The 12,776-nt window shown below is 26.9% G+C and overlaps 1 protein-coding gene and 1 long non-coding RNA gene across 2 annotated transcripts; both read right to left on the bottom strand.

The window, feature by feature from the left end:
- Positions 1 to 259: 259 nt before the first annotated feature.
- Positions 260 to 7,554, bottom strand: LOC126898049 (uncharacterized). The gene is made up of 3 exons (XM_050671998.1): positions 4,511 to 7,554; positions 3,731 to 4,431; positions 260 to 333 (listed from the first exon to the last, which is right to left on the bottom strand). Exons 1-3 carry the CDS (start codon positions 7,552 to 7,554, stop codon positions 260 to 262), a joined length of 3,819 nt encoding a protein of 1,272 aa, XP_050527955.1.
- A 3,246-nt stretch (positions 7,555 to 10,800) lies between these two features.
- Positions 10,801 to 12,091, bottom strand: LOC126899696 (uncharacterized). The gene is made up of 3 exons (XR_007702673.1): positions 11,968 to 12,091; positions 11,534 to 11,621; positions 10,801 to 11,310 (listed from the first exon to the last, which is right to left on the bottom strand). It is a non-coding gene; the product is annotated as an uncharacterized LOC126899696 (long non-coding RNA).
- Between the last annotated feature and the right edge of the window lie 685 nt (positions 12,092 to 12,776).

The raw sequence follows: 12,776 nt of genomic DNA, 5'->3' as shown, positions 1-12,776 counted from the left end.
TTTACACTATAAGGAAAACCGCTGATGTTAAAAAAAACACGTCATTGTCAATATTTAAATTCGCAAAAATCTGAATAATATTAAATTAGAATTAAATTTTATTGTCGATTGTCGAAATTTTTTTTTTGTAATTGTTTAGACCATCAATTTTACATTCTTCTTCCTCACCTTAATCCCAACTACTTGGGGTCGGGCACTCTTATTCTAATCTTCCACTTGACACGATCTCCCACATCATCTACACTCATATCAGCTGTCTTCATATTGCTTCAAGAGAATCCTTCCATCTCTTTTTAGGTCTTCCTCTACCACTTCTTCCTTCAACATTCATTTCTACAATATCAATTTTACATTCTAAAAATTGAATTGAACAGGACTTATTTTATGAGTGATATAATTCATTTTTTATATATTATTTGATAATTTAAATATGTAATATTCTTAAATAATACCTAATCACAAAAATAAGTTTAAGAATATCAATCTGCTAGTGTGCTAAATTATAGATGAAAAAACTTATTTAAACAATTAACAATGATTTCATAAAAACAATTTTTAAATATTGGTACAAAAAATTGTTATATCAGCTGTCACATTGCTCTTAGTCATTTTCATTTTAGATTTATATATGTTAAATGAATTTTCAATAAATTCATTGAAAATGCCTAATAAATTATAAAATAACTATATAATTAGCAATGATAGTAAAATCTCAAAAATTCAGTATTAGAATCGGAACATTTTCAACTAATGAATTCAATTATAACTAATTAAAAATTTAGTAGGCAATTAAGTAATTCTAACCGCAATATAATTATTTTTTTATTTATTAATTTCAAAACAAATTAAAGTAATAATGATTAATAAAAATAAAATTTTTCTGAAACAATAAATTGATTATTTAAAATTGAACAAAATAGTATATAGTTTAAAGTCTAGTTTTATTTTAAAACGTATGAACTTTTATTTTTCATTGAAATTAATGTCTCTAAAATTGCACAGTAGGCTAATAAGAATTTCACTTATCCAGTTTCCTACATTTTTTTAAGCTTGAAGTTAGAGTGCATCAAATACGTATTTTATACGGGAACTATGTTCAAAACTTATATCAAAGCTTTACTAAACTTTTTCAAATAATCTCAAAAAAAAGCACAATGAGTTGACAATTAAATTATGCACATTTTTTGGTAATTTATATTTTTAACTGGATTTGAAGACATTTTAATCAATTTTAGTAAAATCATTTTAGATTTAAATTAATTTTATAAAATGTTGACACACTGTTGAATTAGAAATAGTTTTATGAATATTGTTTTCAGTATTTTATTTTATATAACTTATTTGGTAAATTATATTTTTTCTTAAAAACAAAAAACATTTTAATCTTAAGATTATTCATAGTTATTTTTAAGTTACATAAAATATATGTGAAGTGTACAAAACAAATCACATGTACGTGAAATCAATTTGTTTAAACTAATAGATTTTCTATACGTTGTATATAGAAGCTAATGCACGTGTTTATAAATCAAATTGTTTTTTTGTGTTAATGAATTTTGAAATACACAAATTTATATAGTATATAATTTATTATAAACTGTGTAAACATTAAAAAGTCAGGTACAACATTTGTGTACCGGGAGAATTAGATTTCTATTATGTAATGAAGTCCATAATTCTAATTAAAATAGATTCCATTCTAATTAAAAAAAATAAATATAAAAAAAAATAACATCATATTAAAATTCAGTTATGGCAATAAAAAATGATAAATTTATCTGTTGTGGACTGTATGTCTTTTTTCTGGTTGAACAGATTTTTTGGGTTTTATTATATTTAAATTTTAAGTAACACTTTGTACGTTAATATATCAATTTTTATTCGTTTTAATTACAAATTTTGGAATAAATTTATTAATAAAAGGAATATATTTTAATTTTTCTACCTTTCGACTGGCCTTTTGAATTTTATCCACTTTCTTGAAAGGGTAAACTTTTGGTAATCCAAATGACACGTTGCACTATATTACGTATTTATTATTTTCGCACTTAAAATTTAAATTTTTCGTTAATTATTAACCAAAAATCCGTGGCCGAAGGACCATGTTGTGGACTGTATGTCTTTTTTCTGGTTGAACAGATTCTTTGGGTTTTATTATATTTAAATTTTAAGTAACACTTTGTACGTTAATATATCAATTTTTATTCGTTTTAATTACAACTATACGATAAGAAGGCACGCCGCCGACTGACTTAAGTAAAAGTGGTGGTCAACGACCGTCCACGTACATGTTGATAACGATAGTTACATAGGACTTAATATAGCGGGTGCCTTAAAACACTGTTTTAAATTAAAGATTATTAAACAAATCAAATAAACAAAAAAAACAAAATATTACAAAATACTATAAATAAACCAAAGGAATAAAACTTATCAAATAGATTTAACAATTAATATTCGACAATAACCATCGAAAAAACACACAATTGGACTCTCATAATTTATCTATACAAAATAAATATAAATAAATTAACAAATAAATAATCAAAAAATGTTTAATTTTAACAGTATGAATCATTGAAGCAATTTAACTCATTGTTTGATTGCCCTCAAAAGGTAACGGACATAATTGTCGTACAGCTCTATTAGTTNCCAATAGTCTATTGTTTGTATATATTTTAAAATGGTAATAACTTCCAAAATACTAGTCTTTCAATTTTTTTTTATTTTATAGGCTAGTTTAAATATGTGTTTGTTGTCATTAAAAAAATATAGTTTAGGATATAGGAATGAATCAAAAACATACTTGAAAGTAAAAAAGGCAAAAATATTTCTGTCATTACTTTCATTTTATAAGTAATTCTGTGGATTGAGATTAAAGTGGTATGAAGAGTAAGAAAATATGACCAAATAATGCTACATGGTTTTTATAGTAAAGGTGATTTGTCTATCTTAACCCACTCAACTACATCCAAAATAAAAGCTATAGCCTTATTTAGAATGTATTTTTTTTTAATTACCATGGAATCTATTTTAAGTAATTTACTTGTGTATAACAGTTTACTATAATACGCATTAGAGTATACTGGGGTAAAAATCTATACGGAATCGGATCGTAACAATTCGATATTGAAATATTTAATTAAATTTTATAGTTATAGACCAAAATTAAATTATGAATATGAAATCATTGGTCATTTTTACATGTGTTTATTAGTTGTTATAAGATTATACAGACAAAATAGAATACTTTATATAGACTATAAAAATTGTTCATACTTTTATGTAATTATTCATTTTTAAGTTTAAAAGACATGAATTATTTTTGATTGGACATAAAATATTTTTTTTTTATTCTATTTATGTGTGTTACTACAAGACTATAAAAATTTTTTGGCAACATGTTGCTATATAAATCATTTCTAATATAAATATAGTTTAAAAACACTGAAAAACACGTTTTTAAAACATATCGAACTAAAAAGTTAAAAATAATTTTTATAATAAGCTGAAAACAATAAAGAACGAAAAATACTAGTATTATTTTTAGAATATCTCTGTAAAAATTACAATATTTAATTATTGAATAGCAATATNAAATAATTATTTTGCACAATACGTATTAAATTAATATTTGCCCTATTTAATTCATCTGCATTTATAACACTTGTTTTAAACAATTTTTTATGTATTTTAATATCTATAAATCTTAAACAATAAGCCATAATACGTAAAATTTTATTTAAAGATGAAAATTTGTCTAACAAATTAGCTTCTTCTATTACATTACCAATAAATTTAGTTGTACTTTTTCTTTCCAACATATTGCTTGAAATTTCTATTACTCCATTATTTTTACTTGGCCATTCCGTTTTATCCTTACTCAACCAAGACGGTCCTTGCCACCATAACTGCATCTCATTCATCAACTTCGCTTCACATCCTCTAGAAAGCAAGTCGGCTGGATTATCCTGAGACCGTACATGAGCCCATTCTGATGGACAAGATAAATTCTGAATTTCACCAACTCGGTGAGCAACGAATGTCTTCCAATTTGTGGATGGAGAAGATATCCACGCCAAAACTATATTTGAGTCCGTCCAAAAGTACTTTTTTATAATATTTAATTTTAACTTTTCCATAACATTATAAGATAACCGTGCGAGTAATAACGCTGCGCGTAGTTCTAATCTGGGTATAGAAATTACTTTTAATGGAGCTATTTTTGATTTCCCACAAATAAGCCTTAAACTATGTTTACCATCTATATCGGTGCATCGTAAGTATATACATCCACCATATGCCTTTTCTGATGCGTCCGAAAAACCGTGTATTTCTATCGACGAAATATCTTTTTCACACGTTATTTTTCGCGGCACTTTTAAATTATTCAAAGTTAACAAGCTCTTGCGATAATTTAACCAGTCTTCACTTATATTATCAGTTAATNATTATTTTTCGTGGCACTTTTAAATTATTCAAAGTTAACAAGCTCTTGCGATAATTTAACCAGTCTTCACTTATATTATCAGTTAATACTTCATCCCACGCTAATTTTATGTTCCATAAACTTTGAATGAAGAGTTTGGCTCTTATTATTACAGGTCCTAAAAGACCAAGCGGATCATAAATACTGGCTACCTCAGATAATATTTTCCTTTTAGTTAAATCACTTTCCGCGTAAATGTTTAAATTTATTTTAAATATAAACATATCATTAGCGGGGTCCCACGTTAGACCAAGTATTTTTGTTATCGTTGATTCAAATGCACGTTCGTTATTTTTATTTTCAACCGTGTCGTCTACAACTGTGTTTTTATTAGATAACCATTTACACAGCGACATACCGGCTCGTTGAAATATACAGATAAGATCGTCGCGTAACTGAACAGCTGATTCGATAGTGTCTGTGCCTCCTAAATAGTCGTCCATGTAAAAATTATTTTTTATTTCAGAACAAGCTGATGGATAATAATTTTCTTCCTGACTAGCTAAAGTACGTAAACAAGCAGTTGCTAAAAACGACGAAGGACTCATACCATATGTGACTGTTGTTAATTTATAAATTTCTATGGGCATTTTTGGATTTTCTCTCCATAATATTATTTGGTATTCACAATGTTCAGGAGCTAAATTAATTTGTCGATACATTTTTTTTATATCTGCAGTTAAAGCAACTTTATGTTTTCTAAAACGTATTAAAATAAAAATCATATCGTCTTGTAAGACGGGACCTTTTAATAGTACGTCATTCAGTGACTTACCAGATGACGTTTTACACGACGCATCGAATACCACACGAAGTCGTGTTGTTGTGCTATTATAATTATATACAGCGTGGTGCGGTAAGTAACATATATGTTCCCCAACTATGGGTTTCTTTTCACTAATTTTCTGCATATGACCCAATATTTCGTATTCTTTCATAAATTTACTATATTCCTCTTTTAACTTTTCGTCTTTTTGCAACTTTCTTTCCATATTTAAAAATCTCTTTTTTGCTATCTCGTATGATTCGCCTAATTTATAATTTTCCCCTTCTTTAAAAGGTAAATAAACCATAAATCTACCGACATCGTCTCGCTTAACCGTATTTTCGAAAAACTCTTTACATTTTTTATCTTCTAACGTTAGAGGCGCGGCTGTTCCTACTTCTTCCAAACACCAAAATTTAGATAACATATTTTCTAATTGATTTTCGTGATCAATCACTGCCGAATAACTAATAGAATGATACGCTTGACTACAGCCCGGATTTACCACTCCTGCAATTACCCAACCAAACTGCGTTTGTTGAAATATTGGTCCGTCCTCGGACGGTTTAATTTTACCCGCGCATAAAACATCAAAAAAGTGACCTGCTCCGAGTAATAAGTCTATTTTTTGCGGTACTGTGAAAGACGGATCTGCTAATTGAATACCTTCCGGAATAAAATATTTACTTTTTATATTATTCGACGGAATAAATCCTGTTATCTTAGGAACAACCAAACATTGTACTTCTATTTTGAATAAACTAATGCGCGATGTAATTACTACTGTAACCGCTGAAGTAATATTTTTTTTAGTACCTCCTATGCCAATGACACTGTGGTGTACTCGCGATTTACGCAACCTTAATGATTGTACCATATATTCGCTTATAAAGTTACACTGTGAACCAGAATCCAGCAAAATTCTACATTTTTCTTTTCCACCTTTAACATTACCTGCATAAGCTTCTACTGTTGACAACAACACTTGTTCGTGTAATTGAGCAGCTGCAATAGCGCTCGTTGATACGTTATCTGAGACTACTGAATTATCGTTTGTAGTATTATTATCTACTTTTATTTCCTGATTTAGAGTTATATCTAAATGCAACAATACATTGTGTGGTTTTGAACACTTTAAACAATAACGCGCTGTACATCTTTCACTATGCCGTCTCAAACAAATTTTACATAGTTTGAGTGCCACTGCCTTTTTAATTCTATCCGCAATTGATAATGAAATAAACTGTGGACAACGGTATATTGTATGTGGCAACTCACAAACATAACATTTTAATCCTTGCGTAGTTGTTACCGCAGCTGATCTATACTTATTTTGTTTGATAAACATATTTTGGTTACCAAGTTGTTGGTTACCTCGCGAATAAATATTTTTTGACGCTTCTAATACTTTTACTCTATTTTCCAAAAATGTAATAAATTCGGATACACGTGCTATTCTATCTTGGGGTGATTCTGCTTCCCATCTACTTAGCGTATTTCTATCAAGCTTAGTACAAATTAAATGCATTAACATCGGCCCCCATTCTTCAGGTTTTTCTTCTAACATTTTTAATGCACTAATACGACAGACTAAAGAATCCAAAAATTCTCTTATTTTAACAGCAGACTCTTGATGCACCATTCCTAGCTCAAAAATAGCTTTCACATGGGTTTGAATTATTAACTTATTATTGTCATATCTCTCTTTTAACATTATCCACGCGATTTCATAATTATTCGCTGTTGTTTCTAAACTTTTAATAATATTTGCTGCCTCTCCTGATAAAGATGAGCGTAAATAGCAAAATTTCTGAATATCCGATAGATCCGCATTAACATGTATAAGTTTAGAAAATAAATCATAAAAAGGTTTCCATTCACTGTATTCGCCAGTAAATACTGAAATACTTATAGGAGCTAATTTAACGTGAGAAATAAATTTATTTGTTTGACCACAAGAACTTTGCTGACAGCTATATTGATTTTCTTTGATTTCTCTATTTTCGACCTTTGACGAACTTACTCTACCAATTAATTTATTTGCTTTGGCTAATGTTCTAAAAAATAATTCTTCACATTCCTCTCTATATATATCTTGCTCCTCCATATTTATCTCTTCTTCGAGCTCTATAGCTCCTTGAATTACTTCGAACTCTGACCAAACAGCCTCTATTTTTTCTATCCGAAATGGTATTTGCTCTATTGAGACTTTTCCGCTACTCAAATATTTTTCGAATTTTATTAAAGACGTTTTTAATTGTCCTCTGCGCTGCGCAAGATTAATGCTCGTTTCCCCCATGTCGAAGGTAAGTGAGAACGCGATGTGAAGTTTAATACTACTAACAGCTGATATTCAGCAATGTAACTCCTACTCTGTTACTACTATTTACTATAGTATCCTATCCCCACATACGAGATGTTATAATAACCTTTTAAACCCACCTATATATATATATATACTTTCCGCGTAGAGTATACGCGCCGATTTATAACTATTCCCACCTGATAAACATAACTATCAACCGGGTAAATACCAACATAAAAAAACGACCTTACAATACTATTTAAAACCTTACAATATATTCTTTTATTTCTTTTAGGAAATTTTGGAATAAATTTATTAATAAAAGGAATATATTTTAATTTTTCTACCTTTCGATTGGCCTTTTGAATTTTATCCACTTTCTTGAAAGGGTAAACTTTTGGTAATCCAAATGACACGTTGCACTATATTACGTATTTATTTTTTTCGCACTTAAAATTTAAATTTTTCGTTAATTATTAACCAAAAGTCCGTGGCCGAAGGACCATGTTGTGGACTGTATGTCTTTTTTCTGGTTGAACAGATTCTTTGGGTTTTATTATATTTAAATTTTAAGTAACACTTTGTACGTTAATATATCAATTTTTATTCGTTTTAATTACAACTATACGATAAGAAGGCACGCCGCCGACTGACTTAAGTAAAAGTGGTGGTCAACGACCGTCCACGTACATGTTGATAACAATAGTTACATAGGACTTAACATTATCTTTATAAAAATAAAGTATAATACACAGTCAGATTTATAAGATTTCAACTATCCTTTATCATCTGATACATCACTACTTGCGTTATAAAATTTCCAAAAATTTAATACTGTGGAAATTTTATAGAAATTTCGGAAAAGTTTTATTAAGAACTTTATTTAATCAACTCAAAATTTAAATAACTATGAATAACATTCAAACATATATTATTAGATATTTCTCGGCCTTTTTTCGACTAGGTATAAATATTTTTTTAACTTCATAAAAATAATCATAACCCGTATCTAACCAATTGACTATTGTTTGTATATATTTTAAAATAGTAAAAACATATGAAATACTGGTTTTTCAATTTTTTTTATTTTATAGGCTAGTTTAAATATGTGTATGTTGCCATTAAAAAAATATAGTTTAGGATAGAGGAATGAATCAAAAACATACTTGAAAGTAAAAAAGGCAAAAATATTTCCGTCATTACTTTCATTTTATAAGTAATTCTGTGGATTGAGATTAATGTGGTACGAAGAGTAAGAAAATATGACTAAATAATGCTACATGGTTTTTATAGTAAAGGTGATTTGTCTAACTTAACCCACTCAACTACATCCAAAATAAAAGCTATAGCCTTATTTAGAATGTATTTTTTTTAATTACCATGGTATCTATTTTAAATAATCTATTTGTATATAACAGTTTACTATAATACGCATTAGAGTATAGTGGGGTAAAAATCTATACGGAATCGGATCGTAACAATTCGATATTAAAATATTTAATTAAATTTTATAGTTATAGACCAAAATTAAATGATAAATATGAAATCATTGGTCATTTTTACATGTGTTTATTAGTTGTTATAAGATTATACAGACAAAATTGAATACTTTATATAGACTATGAAAATTGTTCATACTTTTATGTAATTATTCATTTTTAAGTTTAAAAGACTTGAATTATTTTTAATTGGACATAAATTTTTTTTTTTATTCTATTTATGTGTGTTACTACTAGACTATAATATTTTTTTGGCAACATTTTGCTATATAAATCATTTCTAATATAAATATAGTTTAAAAAAACTGAAAAACACGTTTTTAAAGCATATCGAATTAAAAAGTTAAAAATAATTTTTATAATAAGCTTAAAACAATAATGAACGAAAAATACTAGTATTATTTTTATAATATCTCTATAAAAATTACAATATTTAATTATTGAATAGCAATATCATACTAAATTTAATTACTATAGTTATTATTTATTCATATATTATAATTGTGGCGGTCGAATGTTCTAGAATGTTCGGCCGCCGCCGCCTCTAGAAGATTCCTCTGACTATTTAAGAGCAAGATCGTCGCTCCAGTCAATCAATCGATCAGTCAATCACTTACGCATTCTGTCTTAAACGCGCTTCGTCTCTCGCTGTTATTTGTTAGTTCGTTGTAATATAGTATAGTTGCTATTAAACCGTAAAAGTGTTTATTACTTCTATATATTACACCTCGCTACATAATTATAAATTAAATAACTAATTGGGATAAAATTATAGGAATAAGTGTTATTGTTGCTTTTGAAATAATCCATCAATTCTTAAAATTAAACACTACTTAAAGATTTGCATCGAAGAGTTTCTTATGATATTGATTTAAATCACTGTCAGATATCATCTATACTTGTCCCAAATATACTATGCCGCGACCCTACTGTGCTATCGTTTTTTTCAATTGTAGCATTAATTTACTTTTTATATATAAATACTTGTTTTAGTAATAATCTCAAAAAAGAGCCAATAGAAAAATCTAATTGCAGATTTTAAATCAGTACAGAAATTTTTTTTTATCTTATAGAACATTTTAAAAGCTTTAATTTGATGCATGTCTGAAGAACGCAATTGTTCCGGACACATATACTAAAATTGTGTTGAAATAAATAATTTTAGCAATTTTTAAACCGTTCTTGTACTTAGGTTTTTCATTGGATTGTCATAAAAACATACCAGATGAAAAAATATTTTATCTAAGATACTCTATTAAAATTTTATGAGGTAAGTGTTTTTAAATTATGTTTCTATTTAATCACATAGTATTTTTGAAGTGTTAAAAACACACATAAATTAAATCTATCAAATTTGTTTCTTGAATTCATAAAAAACTCTACTAAAAAATGACTTAGAAAAATAAAATTGCATGAGTATATTTTTTTTCATTATTACGTTTTTCCCATTGTTATATAAATTTGCCATGTAAAATAAACAATTTTTATTTTTGAACTTCACAAGATCAATAAAAATGGTTATACTTGACGGCTAAGTCTCAAATTTCGCACAACTCGTTATTAACATCATAAAGTTTATTAGAAAAATGAAAAAACAAAAAATTATTTTCAGTTTTCCTAATAATATAAATAATATATAATTACTCATAAGTTATTATTTCAAAAACTAAATATGATGTAAAAAAATTAAAGACACATTTGGAATCAGTGTTGATATTTCATAAAAAAATTTACTAAGATATTGTAGATAACACAGACATTTTTTTACTATTTATTGTTTTATATAATTTTTACAAATTAAATATTTTTTAAACAATTAAAACAAATCTGTCATCATCCATTAATATTTTTAAATCTTAATTATAACGATCCACCTTGATGCGGTCTGTATCTTCAGTATCACCAGTCAATACAACTATTTGACATGTATCCCCCAGTTCGTATCCTTCGTCCATAGTCATGTTATCTTCTCGAAGTATCGTTGGCAAAACTTTATCTTCATTACTCCAATCGCGAACCATATTTTCATACGGCTCAATAAGATCCTTATTTTTCTTTAAATTTGTTAGTTCAGTAGCATACATTAAACAACATTCGTGCAATTTAATTCCTCGTTGACCGCGACGAACAATCTAATCGTACAAAGATTTTGCAACTTCGTTAATTTTATCATAATTACCTAAACGTAGAATATCTATACTCCGTTTCAATAAAATGTCTTTAAATTTACGAGTAAATTTGTTTTGAGAATCTATAATTAAAAATAATTAAAAGATTAAAAACGTTAATATAATAACTATTTATTATATAACAAAATATCTTCTAATCTAATATTTATTAAATATTTAGTTTGGTGAATATTAATTTTTATAGATTATATTTACTTCAATTTTACATAAAAAAAATGGCATAACAATTGAGTATATGTTATAAAAAATAGTTCAATTTTAATCTATGTAGACAAGTTAACTTACTTATGATTTTGTCATTATTCAAACCAGAATTTATCAAACATGTTAATAAGTTCTGCTTTGGCTGCTGAATGGTGTCATTGGATTTTACCTGTAAAACTATTATTAGTCAATGGAATATTCAGTACAATATTTTAATCATTGCAAATATGTAACATAAAGTAATAAAGCAAGAAAAAGTATGAAAAGGTCTATGTAAAATTATTTAAGTATTCGAGTTTTCTAAAATTTAAATCTGTAATATTCAAATGTTACTATACTCTAACTGACTAATGAATAAATTTAGGTTATAAATAAATATTTAGTGTATGTATATAGAAAAATTCAATTTAGAAACTTTTGATATAAAATCCGAAAAATAAAATGTCATTTATTCGTAAAAACTATTTTTTATATAATTGTTTAAGATTAATTCATTGTGTTATAATTTTACTCACAAGAGGCAATAAGAAAAAGAAATAAAAATACTTCGTAAACATCATTTTTCTGTCAATCTTAACTTATAAAATAGTATTAGAAAAATATCTTTAACGTAATAGCCAATTGCTATTTAAATGTTTTAACCTTTTAAAATTATATTGAATCAAATAATGAATAAATGTAAATAGCATTTGTTCAAATGAAACTACATCTGTACTTGTCATATATTAATTTTTTTTAAAAATTATGAGTACATATAGTTACTAACAATAATTCAACTTAAAAGTAATTTTAGCTTCGATGCGAAGCTGAGAAGGTATTGGTTTTACTATGATGTGTTTATTTATTTATTTTTTTTTATTTTTTTTTTTTTGTGTCTGTTACCACTTTATCTCAGCTCTCACCGAACGGATATCTTTCAACGATACGTCAAAAGATCACAAATTGTATCTAGTCGAAGCATTACCCTTCAAAATTGAAAAAATTTCCCTCGTTCCCCGTAAATGGGGGAAACCTCCAAAAAAATTACAAATTTAAAAATCGCTAATTTTCGAAATTTTTTCAATTTTTTTTACTAAAAACTGCCGTAACTTTTTCAAAAATGAACATATCAATATAATTTTTTTTTATATAGATGCTTGATGTCTTTACCTATCATTTGGTATATTTTTTTTGTAAATCTGACACTTAACCTGCCCACAGGGGGGGATTTAAAATGACAACTTTTTCACAAAAAATTAACTTTTTCAACTTAACTTTTGAAAATGTTCCGGAAGGTCTGACACTTTTATATATATCTTAAATTAAAGCTAATGTAATATACTTT

This window comes from Daktulosphaira vitifoliae, unplaced genomic scaffold (assembly GCF_025091365.1).
Source record: "Daktulosphaira vitifoliae isolate Bord-2020 unplaced genomic scaffold, ASM2509136v1 Scaffold_2, whole genome shotgun sequence".
NCBI lineage: Eukaryota > Metazoa > Arthropoda > Insecta > Hemiptera > Phylloxeridae > Daktulosphaira > Daktulosphaira vitifoliae.
The sequence above is the reverse complement of the archived record's forward strand: the minus strand, read 5'-3'. Positions and strand labels throughout refer to the sequence as shown.